The sequence below is a fragment of the Leucoraja erinacea genome, chromosome 23 (assembly GCF_028641065.1).
Source record: "Leucoraja erinacea ecotype New England chromosome 23, Leri_hhj_1, whole genome shotgun sequence".
In the NCBI taxonomy this organism is placed as follows: Eukaryota; Metazoa; Chordata; class Chondrichthyes; order Rajiformes; family Rajidae; genus Leucoraja; species Leucoraja erinaceus.
This window is the reverse complement of record NC_073399.1, coordinates 18,123,609-18,140,116: the sequence shown is the minus strand read 5'-3', so window position 1 is coordinate 18,140,116 and position 16,508 is coordinate 18,123,609. Positions and strand designations below refer to the sequence as shown.

At 49.4% G+C, this 16,508-nt stretch overlaps 1 protein-coding gene across 1 annotated transcript in view; it reads left to right on the top strand.

Moving 5' to 3' along the window:
- Positions 1–16,508, top strand: part of pkd1b (polycystic kidney disease 1b) — an 84,517-nt gene that overhangs the window by 12,170 nt on the left and 55,839 nt on the right. Inside the window, exons 4-11 of the mRNA XM_055653989.1 lie at positions 1,347–1,465; positions 2,230–2,377; positions 4,400–4,674; positions 5,791–6,537; positions 9,056–9,187; positions 10,103–10,278; positions 10,421–10,557; positions 11,266–14,912. Coding sequence (XP_055509964.1) covers positions 1,347–1,465; positions 2,230–2,377; positions 4,400–4,674; positions 5,791–6,537; positions 9,056–9,187; positions 10,103–10,278; positions 10,421–10,557; positions 11,266–14,912 — 5,381 coding nt within the window. The remainder of the gene's footprint in view (positions 1–1,346; positions 1,466–2,229; positions 2,378–4,399; positions 4,675–5,790; positions 6,538–9,055; positions 9,188–10,102; positions 10,279–10,420; positions 10,558–11,265; positions 14,913–16,508) is intronic.

Below are 16,508 nucleotides of genomic sequence, written 5' to 3'. Positions count from 1 at the left end.
GTTGGTTTTTTGTTTTGCCTTACCGCCCGGCCACGGTGTAGATCTGGCCGGTGCGGGGGCGAAGTCGGGCACAGCTGTTCCCATTACGGGTGATTCATGTGCCGCTGGCCGCTGCTGGCTGCCCGCAACTCCGCGGTCCTCCCCCGCCAGCTTTGTCGCAGCCCTCGTTGTTTTATTGGACTTGTCCATTGACTCCCCACCTGTAAATCAGTATGGGAACAACAAAAAAGACAGCAGAGTATCTCTTACCTGCAGGTTCCGGCTTTTAAACTTGCTGCTGCGGGGGAACGTCGTTCCACCCCGCCTGACTGTTTCGCAATGCGTGTAGCGATATGACACGCATGCGTCCTGGCGGGGTTCTTCACGTAATCACTCACGTGACTCCGAAGTAAAATCACATATTCACATATTTGTGGGAGGGAAGAAAAAGGAAAAAAACAGCAATTTTAAAAATACATCACACAACAGTAGAATGGTACGGTAAAGTTAGTCCCTGGAGAGATAGGAGTTTACAGTCCTAATGGCCTCTGGGAAGAAACTCCTTCTCATCCTCTCCATTCTCACAGCATGGCAACTGAGGCGTTTGCGTGCCGTAGCAGCTGGAACAGTCTGTTGCTGGGGTGGAAGGGGTCTCCCATGATCTTGTTGGCTCTGGAGTTACACCTTCTGATGTATAGTTCCTGCAGGGGGGCGAGTGTAGTTCCCATAGTGCGTTCGGCCGAACACACTACTCTCTGCAGAGCCTTCGTGTCCTGGGCAGAGCAGTTCCCAAATCAAATTGTGATATTTCCGGACAAGATACTTTCCACAGTCGCTGAGTAGAAGCACTGGAGGTGTGTTGTGGAACACACTGGAGGTGTGTTGCAGGGGTCAGTGTTGGGTCCACTGTTGCTTAACCACATTAATGATTTAGCTGACAATTGCCCCGAGCCCTAGATTCCCCCATGGGGCAAATCATCCCTTCAGCGTCTACTTTGTGAATCTCTCACAGAATCATAGTCGTTTCACTAACTTTCATTCTCAATATTTTAAACTCCAGCCCTTTCATCCCTAGAATCAACCAAGTGAACCTTCCCTGAAGTGCCTCCTCATATGAGTACAGGTCCACCACTGAATTTCCAGGCACTGGTGGTTTAGCACCACCTTTAGTCCGGACCAAATTTAGAGAGCGCACTTGAAATTCCCCCTGGAAGTCCCCCCGAGAATATGGCATCTAGGCTGGGCGAGGCAATCGATCTCGACCTCATCGGGAATACCACCTGCTAAAGGGCGATATACAAATCCATGTTGTTGCTATGTAATTGCCCGTCGGCTATTGACTTTAATTCTCTCTTCTTTAAATGCAGTCTCTCAGCAGAATGTCAATTACTTTCTCACGGGAGTACCGACCTTTAGTGGAACCTACAGTGTGAAGAATGCCACGGTACTGACAGCCCCCACACTGCGTGGAACATCGATGGTAGAGGTAAAACAACAGGCAGTATCTACAGTGGGGGAGTGGGTTCCTGTACTCTGTGGTAGCAGCCACAAATGACAAGTGCAATGTGCCCAAAGTCTTGACCTAAATTCAAAGGAGAGACCATTGGGTAACCTTGTTCCCTGTTCCTGCTGCATGATTGCACATCCATCTTCTGCCCTGACTTTGTGATAACTATGGAATTAAGCACTGCCCATTCAAAGGCCCTCAGGGCAGGTGGAGAATCGGTCACACTGTGAGAGGTTGCAGGCCCAGCATAACATAAACAATGTTCCATTATTCATCAGTCATGCAATATCCAATTAGTATTGTGGAACGTGCATTATAGCTGAAATGCTATCCATAGCAGAGATTGTTCTGATTATAACGTGATTTCAACAGGAAATAGAGAAACACTTAAATGACATTTTGGAAATAGACAAGCAGGAAGAAAAGCTGACTTGGGAAAATAAACAGTCTACAGAAAAAAAATGTTTGCATGTAACTTCCCCACAGAAATCAGACATCATTGTTTTCACTTGTCTGAAGAAGGGTCTCAACCCGAAACATCACCTATTCCTTCGCTCCATAGATGCTGCCTCATCCGCTGAGTTTCTCCAGCATTTTTATCTACCTTCATTGTTTTTTAAGGTTAAATTTCCAACAGATCTGTATCCTGCTAAACCCTTTGGCAACACTGACATGGAGCTGCTGGGCTATTTTGTGCTGATGAATGTGGATTGCTGCAGTCACTTTCCCATTTGGTTTCTCAGATCATGCTGTTTCCCGGCCTGTGGTTCAGTCACTCAGGCTTGGTGAGCTCCATTGAGTTTGTGGTGGAACCTTTGAAAAAAGCCACGCGGGTACATTTCAAGATATTCAGGCCATACTGCGCCCCAAGCTCATTTCTCATCCCTCCAGGTAAGAAGCGCAAACTCTGAGAAGGTACAATTCGATATCAGCACACAATCTGGAATTAAACTTGGAAGGTATTAGCTTTTAACCATTCCAAGATGGTGCCCAAGCCATGCGACTGTTTGTGTGCTGGTCACACGAGTGGATCTGCAATCACGCATTACAATTGCTCCACTCTTTTCTGTACACTGCGGATGGCTCCATTGCAATCATGTATGGTCTTTCCACTGACTGGTTAGCACGCAACAAAAGCTTTTCTCTGTACCTCAGTACACATGACAATAAACTAAACTCGCCCTGATGGCCTTGTACATATGTGTTGACACATGAGACTGCATTTGCTGGAATCTTGAGCAAAAAGCAAACTACTGGAGGTATCCAGTTCCTTTTCCTTCTGCTGCCTCCCCCTTCTGTTCAACAACCAACCCTATCCCTCCGAGTCCCCTATTTCTCCCACTGTCCCCACCCAAGCCCCGTTTCATCTGCCCACTAACCCTCCCTCTGGATGTTGGCTGAAATGGATTTTATATGTGTTTGAACGTAGCAGTGGCGGCGATGAGCTGATGATAATGTAGCACTGAATAGCTGTGACTGGTAGTTTTAGTTCCGCATAGTTTATTGTCACGTCTACCAAAAGCTTTTGTTGCAGTCAGCAGAAAAACAATACATGATTACAATCGAGCCTTCAACAGAGCACCGATACATGATGAATGGAATAACGTTAAATGCAAGATAAAGTTCAGTAAAGTCTGATTAAAGATAGTTCGAGGGTCTTCAATGAGATAGATAGTAGTTCAGGACCGCTCTCTAGTTGATGATAGTTGCTGAAGTAACTACAGGCCAGATGACATCAGCTGGAGATGAGTATGTGAACAGGTTTAGCACCTACTGAAACCTGTTCTGGTTCCCTGTGGGAATTGCCTGAGGTATAGACAGCATGGACTGAGGAAGTGGAGGTTAATGAACCTTAAGGGCCTGTCCCACTTGGGTGTCATCACGCGTCGTTTACGTGACATTATTTACGGATCGCGACGCACAACGTGCGCATGGCGTGCATTACGCGCACATGGTGCGTAGTGAGGTGCGGTACCCCAGGATTTTGGGATTCACAAAATCTTTGCACGCCACCTGCGTGATGTGCAAATAACGCCCAAGTGGGATAGGCCCTTAAGCCCTTGCTTGTGGAGCCAGAAAACTCTGCTGGTGTCACAGATAGCAGTCGTGTTGCCCAAAAGGTAACATTAACAAATCCAAAATCTTAACCTGAAGCTTAATGCAATAGATTTCCCCAAATCCTTCAGACACCACAGACCATCAAAAAAACTTCTTAAATCCATCCACCTAGTTTGGGAAACTGTCGACACGTGGAACAGGTACATCCATCGGAAAAGTTTAAAGACATATGGGCCAAACGGGGGCAAATGGTACTTGCTTAGATGGGGCACCTCGGTCGGCCTGGATGAGTTGGGCCAAACAGCCTGTGCCCATGCTCCATGACTATGACTCAGCCAACTGTCGGTCTTCGGCTTGAAACATGACCACAGTCCCAATGTCCTTTTCAGAGATGTTGATCCGGTATTTTCCGTACAGGTCCACCATTGATTTTGCGGCAACTGGTGGTCCGGCTCCCCCTTTAATCCAGACACCCCTCCCTCTCTGAAGTCCCCCCGAAAATGTGGCAGCTAGGCTGGGTGAGACAGTCGATCTCTATCTCATTGGGACTTCCACACCGATGGTTGGCTCGAATTTGCCTCCTGCGTCCCTGGGTCTGGAACTCCGGCCCATCCAGAGACGGCATCGCTGATTTCAGCCGGTGGTTGGTGAGTTGAACTTGCCCCCCTGCGGCCAGGGATCTGGAACTCCGGCCTGGAGCTGTTATCTCAGACCCCAAAGGCTGTGACCTCTTTTGGATCACCAAAATCAGGAAAAGCTCTGGATCCAAAGGTGCTGGAAAATTAGTGGTGGACCTGCATCTATCTCCTTGGTGTTGGCTGCGGTCAGTTGTAACTTGCTTCTCTGGTTATCCAGGCTGCGAGTCACTCCGGACGCCCTTCGCCAGCTGCCACACACGGCCACTGTGTAACACCACTGGGGGATGCATGAGTGGGCAGCAGTGGTGCCACCTGAGGGAGCAATGTCTGCCCATCACCAGCCCCTGCAGCTCCTATGCATTTGAGAACATCAGCACCAACATCCTGCCTATTGCCAGCCCCCCCAGGTACAGGGGAACACAACCGTTCTACTCACGGGTCGCAGACATACCCATGACAATCACCTCCGACGTCAGCACCATGCAGATAAACGTGAGTTATCAAGTCTAGGATTTTTCATAACCTCCCCTTGTTTCGCATAATGATTAAAGAATTTGTCAGTAAGAATATCAAGCTATTTGCATGGGGTCCTGAATGGGCCAGATTCCGGTTTTTCTTTCTTTTATTGCTCTGAATGTGGCGTCTTCCATTTTGCTTACTATCGAACCATTGAATTGTAGAGCATGGACACAGGCGCACGGCCTAACTAGATCGTTGGGTGGTTTCCTGTTTTCCTTCTCTGTCCACCTCGCCACGACCACTACTACTTACACTGAAAAATATTATGTTGGTGGGATATTTCATCATGGAGAGAAATCAACAATAGTCCTAATGTCTGTAGCCCTGTGCGGGTTGATGGACCGGCATCCTCTGCTCCTGTATCCCAGTGTAATACAGTGGCAGACATGTATCCCAGTAACATTAAGTTGCAGACCTGAATTCTAGTGCCATACAATGGCAGACCCTTGTCCCAGTGTGACACAATGGTAGACCTGTACCCTAGTGTAGTATTGAAGCAGACCTGTGCAGGTTGATGGACCGGCATCCTCTGCTCCTGTATCCCAGTGTAATACAGTGGCAGACCTGTATCCCAGCTGGTTTATCCTGCAATGTCACCGACCAATATTTTGTTCATGACTGAAAACCAAGAAAACTACAAATGCTGGAGACCTCACAAAACACTGCCTAGTTCTCATGAAGAGTCACTGACCTGAAACATTAATCCTTTTTAAAGTTTAGAGATACCGCATGGAAACAGGCCCTTCAGCCCATCGAATCCTCCCCATCCACTAGCATCATCCTACACACCAGGGACAGTTTACTATTTTACCTGTCAATTAACCTACATACCTGTACTTTGGAGTGTGGCAGGAAACCAGAGCACCCAGAGAAATCCCACGCGGTCACAGGGAGAAGGTACAGACAGCACCCATAGTCAGGATCAAACCCGGGTCTGTGTGTGGCAGCTGCGCCACTTGTTTAGCATCAGTATATTGATGCTTCTCTCCAATCTAACAGCGGGTCTCTGACACTGTAAGGCAGCAACTCTACCGCTGCGCCACTGTGGTTTATCTAGTGACCCTCTCTGGCTGGTGCTGTGTGTTTCAGGTGGTGCTGGGCGATGAGGACATCCACGTATTTCCAGACGATGTCGTCGGCCTTCAGCACGATGCTGGCCCGGGAGCCCTCCTGCATTGCTTGCCCAGCTCCGCGTCACCATGGCGACAAAGCTACATGGGGTTAGTGCGCCAGGGCTGGGCAGAGAATTCACTGGAAGGTTTCCAGCCTGCGCGGCCCAGTCCCACCTGGGTGGACAGCGTTGTCTGCGACGTGCGTGTCCTGTACACAGACCAACTACTGGCTGTTGCTTTCACCCCATCCCTTGACCCACACCCAGTATCCCTGGGTAACCAGAATACCCCAACAGTGACTGATTGCTGTCCGCTCAATGCTCAAACAAAGATTGCCGGGCTACGGATCATTTTCCCACAGCCCATAGGCGAGACGATCACGGTACCGACGCACGCCGAGACGGCCATCGTGGTGAAGATCCGTTCTGGGGGCCGTGCTATTTCACGGTGGGGTCCGCCAGTAAGCCGGCCGGTTGTCCCCTTCGAGGCCCACTGCCCTTTGGGCATGCCTCAGTTCCTACCCGCCTGCCGCCGAGAGACAGGCGATACCTGGTTCGCGCAAGTCCGCTTTGCTGTCAGTCACCCGGGAAGCGAAGTCCTGAACATCAGTGTGAACAATGAGGTCAGCTCCCAGAACCTGTCCGTGGTGATCCAGGCCCACGACACGATCCAGGGCCTGCGAATCGTGCCCAACCCCACGCGCCTACTGGTGGATGCTGCTCAGGTACTGTCCTCCCAGCACAAGTGGAGAGTTTGGTTTTACACAGGGCTGCACACAAGCACATTGAGTCTTTAACAGTACAACGTCCTAGAGGGGCATCTCAGCTACATAAGCACAGTGGAACGTAGGATAATGGGATGAAGATCAAAAATGTTGACTGAGGAGGTATGTTTTGTGTTGGAGCTTATAGGAGTGAGAGGGAGCGATGAATAAGTGAATTCCAGAGGTTAGGCCCTAAGCACCAAAGGCAGAGTGTTTTTAAGTACAGCACACAGTAGCTTTTAGCTCCACTGACTGCAATCTTCAGTGAGTGTGGGATTTCATTAAGGCAAGGGCAACATCTTCATGTTATAATGATAATAATAATGATAACGAATAAGTTTATTGGCCAAGTATTCACACAAGGAATTTGCCTTGGTGCTCCGCCCGCAAGTGACAACATGACATACAGTGGCAGTTAGGAATGACACATAAAACAATAAACATTAATAATAAAACATTATTGATTAAACATTATTGATTAAAAAAAAGTATAGATAAGGGATGTGTGGTAGAGCAGGTGATGTGTTGTGGCTGCAGTGTGTGGAGGCTCATTGGAAATCAGTGGGATCCATGGCAACCATATCTGCGTTTAGTCGCCGAAGCTCAAAGAACTTCTGCTCATTGATGAGCTGGAGAGTAATGGGCTTGTCCCACTTAGGCGACTCTTTAGGCAACTGCAGGAGATTAGGTGGTCGTCAGATGGTCGCCACATGTTCGCAGGTGGTTGCCGGGCAGTCGCCTTCATGGTCGTGAGGAGTTCCCGCATTCTGGGAACTAGTTGCAGCCTCATTATGGTCGGCGTGAATTTTTCGACAGGTTGAAAAATTAGTGGCGACCAGAATGAAGCCGCCATGGAGAGTAGCGAGAATTCTCGTGCCGTCGGTGCAGTGTTAGTGGGTCGCCAGGAGGTCATAGGTTGTCGTAGGTTCTCTTAGGTTGTAGCCAGTGTTGACCGGTGAATTTCATTGGGGGAAAAAAACCGTAAACAGTAGTTTTCAGAACCAAGGATAACCGACCGGTAATGTTAATGTCTGCCGAGCTTCACAGCCGTGTATCTCTGGCTTCTTAAAAGTTGCCTCCGCTCCTTCTCTCCCCCCCCCCCCCCCCCCCCCCCCCCCCCCTCTCCGCCCCTCTTTTAAAGGACTTACGTGACCCTTCCCATACACTGTGCTTTCACCGTCTTAATTACAGCGACAACCTTCTTGTTCATCGTGGTGTGTGTCTGTATCACATTGGCATTTCACTGTGTGAATTTCACTCAGATAGCGCTCTCTCCGCTTGCCTGAAAAATCACCTGTAGGACAGGCCCATAAGATTGTGTACTTCTGATGCATCAGGGTTATTCAGACACTCTAATGCAGGAGGCCATTGAAGCGGGAAAAGAGGGTGTAGTTATAAAATATTGGAACAAGCTTCTTTGGAACCAGGCTGAGATTAATCCAATAACTGGGGCTGTAGACGAGGCTTTAAACTAAATACTGGAAGGGGAAGGGTTCAGGGGAGAAGAGATTTTGAATGTTAAAGGGAACAACAAGGTGATGCTGCAGAGGTGAAAATGAGGTGACCACCAGGAGTTTGTCAGGAATGGACAGGGCACAAAGAATCAAGTAAATGGTGAAAATTAATTATCGTATATTAAATTAATGGCACAAATAGGCACAATCTAATAGCCATGACCAAATCTCAGTGGTGAAGTTACCAAGACTGGGAATTAAATATTTCATGATACTTTAAGAAGAAATATAGAAATAAAGAGGCCCAATGTTAAACAATTGGATAAAAGTATTAGATAGAAACAATCTAACCTTAAAAAATCTGATGTCTTTGCAATTTGCTATATTCAGATTTTGACTCCACAATCACTATTAACTTTGTTTTCACATTCTGTAATAGAAATGAACTGCAGATGCTGATTAATGTAAAACGCTGCTCAATGTCCACTTTGTCTAAAGACCTGTTAACGACTAGATCATCAATTAACAGAGTACTATATGTTTTTTTTTAAACTGTTCCCCAATATTTCCTTCACATTCTGATTTAAATTAGGGTGTTATACTCTCCATGAGTTCATCTGCCGCTTTGTCACATCTCACATGGTTTTCTCCTGCTCAATTGTAGATTACATTAATTAATGATTCTAGCATTATTCTTGTAACCTGTACCTCTAATTTCCTGATTACCACCAATGTTTGTGACCGATAGGGAACCCCTTATTAATCGTTCCATACTGATTCTTCCTCTTAATCTTCTGAACTGAGATCCCACTTCCCCACTGTCTTCATCCATCTCCTCAATATCAGTGCATGTTCACCAACTCTCTATCTGATGATGCCCTACTCACTACTGATGTCTGGAACCCCATATTTCCCCACAATCACCTACCGCCCCTACTCCTGGTAAGGGTGAAACAGAGTTAAACTGGAAACAGCCAGCTGTCCGCAGCAAGTTGTCCTCTTCAATAACAAGTCAATTCTTGCAGGTGTTTTCAGCAGAGGTTACCCTTGGCACTTCGATTATTTACACCTGGGTGATCGATGACCTGGCAATATTTTCCTACACCGGACAAACCCACACTGTGATCTTCAAACGTGCTGCCACCTACAGGTTGAAGGTAAGTTTTGTTTTCCTGCTTGTGACCCTGTAAGTGAGCGTGGAAGTCTGATAGATCCAGCACATTTGTAATTAGGTGGTTCTGTCTACTTCATCTTTCTTCGATGATTTAATATTTTCTCTTTCTCTCTCTTCCTCTGTCAGTTCTGCCTCCTTTTTCATTATCTGGAATGTCTAAAATCTCAATCCTATATCTTTGATTATTGGTTTCATGCAATCCATGGATCTTTTCACATTCTGATGATTGGTTGCTTCCTCCTTTGTCCCACATATAGCCAATTCCTGGATTGTTGATGGCAGACCTCAACCTTTCCCACTGTTGGTGCACACAATCTTCCAACAAGCAGCTCCGCTGATGCTCGGGAATTCAGTTCCATCTTCACAATCATAACTCCACCTTTGCTCCTGACTTATCCAATTCCAAACAAGAAGCAGCTCTCACATAGCGCTCCTTTACCAGTCTGCTACAGTCATTCTTCACAGCTGCCAAGATATTGGAATTTTACCCTTACGGCATAAACTCTTTAATTTCAAATCCTATACAAACATCCACATTCCATTAAATAGATCCTAGCTTATAACTCAGTCACATATCCGTAATTCTAATTTATAAACCATCTAACTCTCAATTTGATTCCGGCCTGTAACTCACTCCTGTTATCCATGCCCTTCACTGAACTCCAATCTATAACCTCTGGGTATCTGTTGCATATAGAAAAAATATATTAATTCCTTGATTAGATTCCAGTCTTCATCTCCACTCATGGGTCTGATATTTTATATTTAAATCAATGAAATATTTTGGATAGATGGTAACTTGTCATTTCATCAGGCCATTTGATGTTCTGTACACAGACCACTCATGTCCTCAACTAGATTCCAGCTTGTAATATTTTGCTGGATATGTTTTCAACAGCTGACTGCAGTGAACCCTGTGAGCAGGCAGAGTGTGACAACTGAGCTGGTAGCAGACACCATGCATCCTCTAATGGATCCTCAATTTATCAACGTGTCCAACGTGATTCTTGTTAACCAGCCCCAACTCTTTGTTCTGATGGTTAAAGCGGACAGCTTGGCAGACGTTACCTTCCGGTGAGATACATAAGATTGTACGTAGGCATGTGCTGTTGTGTGTGCACCAAGATGTATGACGTTATAGTTGTGTATTTGTAGATTGAAGTCATTGGTCACCGTGAGTTTTCTGTTCAGTTATTTTACACTTTTCGCTAATTAGATGGGATTTTGGCGATGGCAGTGCACAAGTGACACATTCCACACACCCTCAGCATTCCTCCTCTCTCCCAGAGGAGGAAGCAGGTCCTGCAAGCATCAACCTACAGGATTACATGACCTGGATGTACACTCAGCCTGGTAAGGGTGCAACCCAACTGGATTTATAAACGCTACTCTTCAGAATGATGTATATATTGAATAAACAGCAAACCCACACTGTGAAACAGCGAGTAGCCCTCTTCTGCAGGATAAACAGCCTACAATTCACAGGGTTCAGGCAGAGCTGTTCCCAAACCAAGCTGTGATGCATCCCGACAGTATGTGTTCTACACTGCATCTGTAGAAGTTGGTAAGAGTGATTGGAGATATGGCAAATTTCCTTGAGCAAAACACAAAGTACTGGAAAGACTGAGGGCAGCATTAGGAATTACTTTGCTCTTGTTAGAGTTGGGCCACTTTTTTCACTCCCTTCTGCACTCTCTGAAGTGTTTTAAGTGGGAACAATTACATCAGTCCATCAGAGCCCGCTATTAGATCGTAGAGAAGCATCTGTAGTTTGCCAATAAGCAAGTGGTGCAGCGATAGTGCTGCTGCCTTACAGAGACCTGGATTTGATCCTGACCTCGGGGACTATCTGCACAGAGTTTGTATGTTCTCCCCATGACCGTGCGAGTTTGCTCCGGTTCCCTCCCACACTCCAAAGACGTAGAGGGTTGTAGGTTAATTGGCTTGTGTAAAATTGTAAATTGTTCCTCGTGTGTAGGATAGTGTTAGTGTACGGGGTGATCGCTGGTGGGCTCAGACATAGCGTTGCATCTCTAAAGTCTAAACAAAATGTTTCTCTAGGTGACTACAGATTGGAAGTGGAGGTGCTTGCACAGCAGAGCCATGTGAGGAAGAGCCTTCTCGTGCACGCCCGCAGCCGCCTGTTAGATCTCAGCTGTTCCCTGACTCCAGGACACCCCAGCATTGGTGGTATTGTTACATTTGAAGCCGTCCCTCAACCCTCTTCCTACGGAATACTCTACACATGGAGCTTTGGCGATGGAGTTCGTGCAGCTGAGCGGCGGAATGCCACTGTGTGCCATCGCTTTAAGGAGAAAGGGGTTTACAACGTCTCGCTGGTGGCCAACAACATGGCCGGTGCGGTGAGTTGCCACTTGGTGGTAAGGGTGGAGGAGGAGATCATTGGCCTGGTGGTGACCGTCAGTGGCCAGGGAGCAGTGGGCTCCCCTACGCTGGTGCACGCCCAGGCCTCGAGTGGGAGCAACATCATGTGGACCTTCGACATGGGAGACGGGAACATCTTCAGCAACCTGACCTCAGCTACCCTCTCCCACACGTACACCACCGAAGGGACCTACATTCTCACGGTCACTGCGAGCAATGGCGTCAGCTCGGCCAGTCGGTCAGCATCCGCGGTGGCCCACATGCTGAGGGTGACGGACATCACGGGGCCGGACTGCGTGACCTCGGGGCGCCAGGCCTGGCTGGAGGCCCGGGTGTCCGGGGCGGTCAACGGCACCTGCTTCCGATGGAGCTTTGGCGACGGCAGCCCCCCTCTGGTGGTGCTCGGCAGCCCCATGGCCAGCCACACCTACGCTGAGGCCGGCACCTACACCGTGGCCGTGGCCGCCAGCAACCCCTACGGCTCGGCGCGCCGGCAGGCCGCCATTTGCGTACATGCACCCATTGCCTCGGTACGCCTGCACGCTGGTTGCCAGGCGACGCCGTTGGGGCAGCCGGTGCGGTTTGTGGCCGAGGTGGTCCCTCCAGAAGACGAGCAGCACCCGTACGAGTACCGGTGGGATTTGGGGGTGTCAGGCCCTCTCCACTCGGGCGGCAGGGAACTGACCTTCAACTACAGCCAGCCAGGCATCTACCTGGTCACCGTCTACCTCCACAACCGGGTCGACCATTGCAGCAACTCCTGCCGCCTGGCAGTGCAGGAGCGTCTTGGCGACTTCACCATCTCTCACGAGGGGTCCACCCAGCAACACCTCTCCTTGAACAAGACCTACGCCTTCCATCTCAGGGCCATGTCGGGCACGAATGCTACCTTCCGCTGGGATTTTGGTGACGGCTCTGCCTGGGGACTGGGATTGGGCCAATCCCACATTTACCGCAGCCCCGGCCCGTACACAGTGACCGTGGTCGGAGAGAACCTGGTCAGCCGCTTGGAGAAGAACATTGTCGTCTGGGTGCTGACTCCCATCACCCAACTCAGCCTCAGCACCGAACAGTCAACGGTTGCAACTGGAGAGGAGGTGGTGTTTGTAACTAAGCAGAGTGCAGGCGATGGGGCCTCTTATTTATGGGCAATTCGGGGATACATTCCTCTGCATCAGGGAACCTCCCACTTCAAGTACAAGTTCCAAGAGCCTGGTGTGTACCTTGTGGCAGTGACAGCAAGAAACGAAGTGAGTGAAGAAACAAAAACAATCACCGTTCAAGCTGAGGAGAGGATACGAGGTCTGGAGATATCCAGCAGAGACTTGATTCAGGGCCATTACTCTGCCACCAAGGAAGCCTGCCAGTTGTATGCACATGTGCTCCATGGCTCCAACCTATCCTACCAGTGGACTGTTGGTCAAGGTCCTGTCACTGTAAAGACTGGTCAAGGTTCGACTGTGGTTTTTCAACCAGAGGAGGTCGGAAGCTACGTGTCAGTGGTGCTGGCTAGAAACGCCCTAGGAGAGATCAAGCAGAGCAAGGAGATCTTTGCCCAAGAGCGCGTTCGCGGAATGGAGGTTATAACGCCAATGCATGAGGTAGCCGCTGGGAAATTGGTGCATTTGAAGGTGGCTGTTGTTTCAGGAACGGACTTGCAGTATGAGTGGTCATTTGAAGGAGATCGGGAGCACATCAGAAGCAACACGTCCTCGCTCTCCTACCGTCCCATGTCTGCAGGAACCACTGTGGTGACCGCAACTGCTTACAACAAGTTGGGGAGTGCCCAGAGCTCGCTGACATTAAGGATCCTGAAACCCATCTCCGGGGTGAACCACTCCATCACAGATGAGGCACCTCCCTTCCTCCTGCCATCCAATGCCACCGCTCTCATTCAGGACTTTGCCGACAAAGGCACCAATGTATCCTGGGAATGGAGTCTCATGGGGGACAAGGACATCCAATCCCGGCGCAAACACCATACCAAGTGCACGTTCAGAGAGGTGGGTATGTACCTGCTTTACTTCAACGCCTCCAATGGAATGAGCTGGGAGGAGGTCCACCATAACATTACAGTGATGGATACCGCCCAAGGCTTGGACATAGTGCCAGACAAAGCATCCGTAGGGGTTGGCCTGACCATGACCTTTGTCCTTCGTGTCCAGCAGGGCAGTGGCGTGCGGTACCTCCTGTTCTTTCCCAACTTGAGCGTTGGTGTGTGGATGCCCGGGCCCACCTGCCGGGTGGGCTTCTCGTCAGCCGGGTGGCACAACGAGACGATGAGAGACGGGATCAGCGGCCAGGCGTTCTCCAGTTGGGTGATGGAGATGGAGGAGGAGGAGGAGGAGGAGGCAGCCGGAGTGCAGCTGGTCAACTGCTGCCAGCCAGTGTTGGAAGCCCAGCAGGAGATGAGGCTGAGCGCTGGCCTGCGAGCAGTGAACTACACATGGCTCTTCCACATGCCGGGCTCCCCGGACCGGCACCTGGCTGGAGCCAGTGTCTCCTACACTCCCGGCTACCCAGGCCTGCTGATCATCCAGCTCCGGCCCTCGGTCCAGCTCGATGCTCCGGCCCTGACCCTGACCTTGCGAGTGCAGCTGCCGGTGGTGGCCTCTGGACTCTGGAGTGACCACTCCGCTCTGTTGGTCGGTGAGACTGCAACGTTCCACATGGCGGTGGCGGAAGGCAGCGACGTACGGTACCGGTGGGACTTTGGAGACGGCCAGAGGACGTACACGGGACAGAGTGACACAGCCCAGCACCAGTACCGGGCCGCTGGCCGTTACACTGTCCATGCCCGGGCCTTCAACGACGTCAGCTTGGCGGCAGCCCGGGTAATGGTGATGGTGCGCCGACTCGCCTGCCGTCTCCCCGCGGTCCGTCTGGTACAGCCGCTGCGCTCCCTCCCCCGGGCCCAGCCCAGTTACTTCCAGGCCGACGTGGACCTGAGGGGATGCACGGCCTACCGGGCTCACTACCTGTGGGAGGCCTTCGAGGGGGCGGGCTGCCGAGGGCCTAATCGCCTGGACCTCCCAGCGGTGGACACCAGCAAGCCTCTCCTGGCTCTGCCCCGGCTAGCTCTGCCCTTGGGCACACACTGCCTCCAGTTCACCGTGGCTCTAGCCAGGACCCCGTTACAGAGGAAGGTGGTGGCACTGGTCCAGGTGGTGCAGAGCAGGCTGGTGCCCATCATCAATGGGGGTGCACAGAGAAGCTGGGCCTCTCTCCGCGACCTGGTGCTAGACGGCTCCCAGTCCTACGACCCAGATTGCCCGACGGAGGAGGGGACCAGGCTGCTGTACCACTGGGACTACCAGAGCACGGTAAGGCAAATAGAACATTGAACAGTACACCTGTAGTGGGAGGTGGTTGAGGCAGGTACTATTGCAACATTTAAGAAACATATAGACAGGTACATGGATAGGGCAGGTGTGTATAGGTCAAACGCAGGCAGAAGGGAATAATGTAGATGGAACATGGTGGGCAAGTTGGCGGAAGGACCTACTTCCACACTGTATGACTCCAAGATTCTATGACCATAACCCAAGAACTGGCATTTTGGCCACAATGTCCGTGCCGAATATGATGTTTGGTTAAGCTAATCTCCTCTGCCTGCATGTGATTCATTTCTCTCTATTTCCTGGATATCTACAGTATGTACCGATCCCTTAAACTCCACTGTGGTATGTACTTCCAGCACCTCTTCTAGCAGTGTGTTCCAGGCACCTATAACTCTCTACGGTAAAAAACACTTGCTCCACACATCTCCTTTAATCTTTCCCCCTCTCACCCTATATCTAAACTGACATTTCCACTATTGGAAAAGGGAAAAGACCCTCTACCCTACCAAGCCTTAATACTTCTATCATGTCTCCCCTCCCCTTAACCTCCGATGCTCCTGAGAAAACAATCCAAGCTTGTCCATCTTCCCCATATAGATGATACCCTCTAATACAGGCAGCAGCATTCTGGTAAACCTCTTCTGTACCCTCTCTAAAGCCTCTGCATCTTACCTGTAATGGGGCGATCAAAATCCTGCCTCTGCCACTGAATGTAGTCAGCAGAGCCAAGAGTTGGACCTTGAATCAGTTTGCCATGCTCCACGGATAGTCTAAGCCTAGCCCGTTGCCTTGTCCTGACTCTCCTTTTATTGAAAATGTAATCTATTTAGACTGAGCATATTCAATGACCAAGCTTCGCCTACTGTCTGGAGTAGAGACGTCCAATGATTCACAACCTACTGACAGAGAAGGAATTCCCTGTCATCTTCATCTTATATGGGCAACTCTCTTTCTGAAACAGTACCATTACCCCTCCTGATTGTAAATATGCCTATGAGTGAAAACGTCATTCAGCCTTGTCAAGCCCTATCATTATCTTAAATGTTTCAGTGTGGTGAACCTTCATTCTCCAATTGTTATTAATTCAATAAATCCCAACGAGCATTTGTCCAACTTGCTTAATCATTCCTCATAACAAAACTCCTTTATCATAAGAATCAACCTTGCCAACAGCCTCCCATGCAAGTATATCCTCTATAAATGAGATCAAGATTAAACACACTACTCCAGATATGGTTTTGTGCAGCTGTACTGAGACATCCCCACTTCACCCCACCCCTGTTACATCTACAACATTGTATTGGTCTTCCTGATCACCCACCCTACACTGTGTGCCAAATCTCCGCATACAGCACAGCAGGATCCCGTTCAGTCATTCTGTCTAGCCTGGCGGATTTGAAGAGATATTCAACAGATCCTTCTTCTCCACTCTGTATTTCATTTTCACAGCGATTAATCAAACCCCCTTTTGCAGATTATCATTGGATCTGTTTCCACTATCCTAGATACAGACTATTCCAGATTCTAATCACGTTACATGAAATAGTTGCTGGTTGTGACCATCAGGAAAGTAATGAG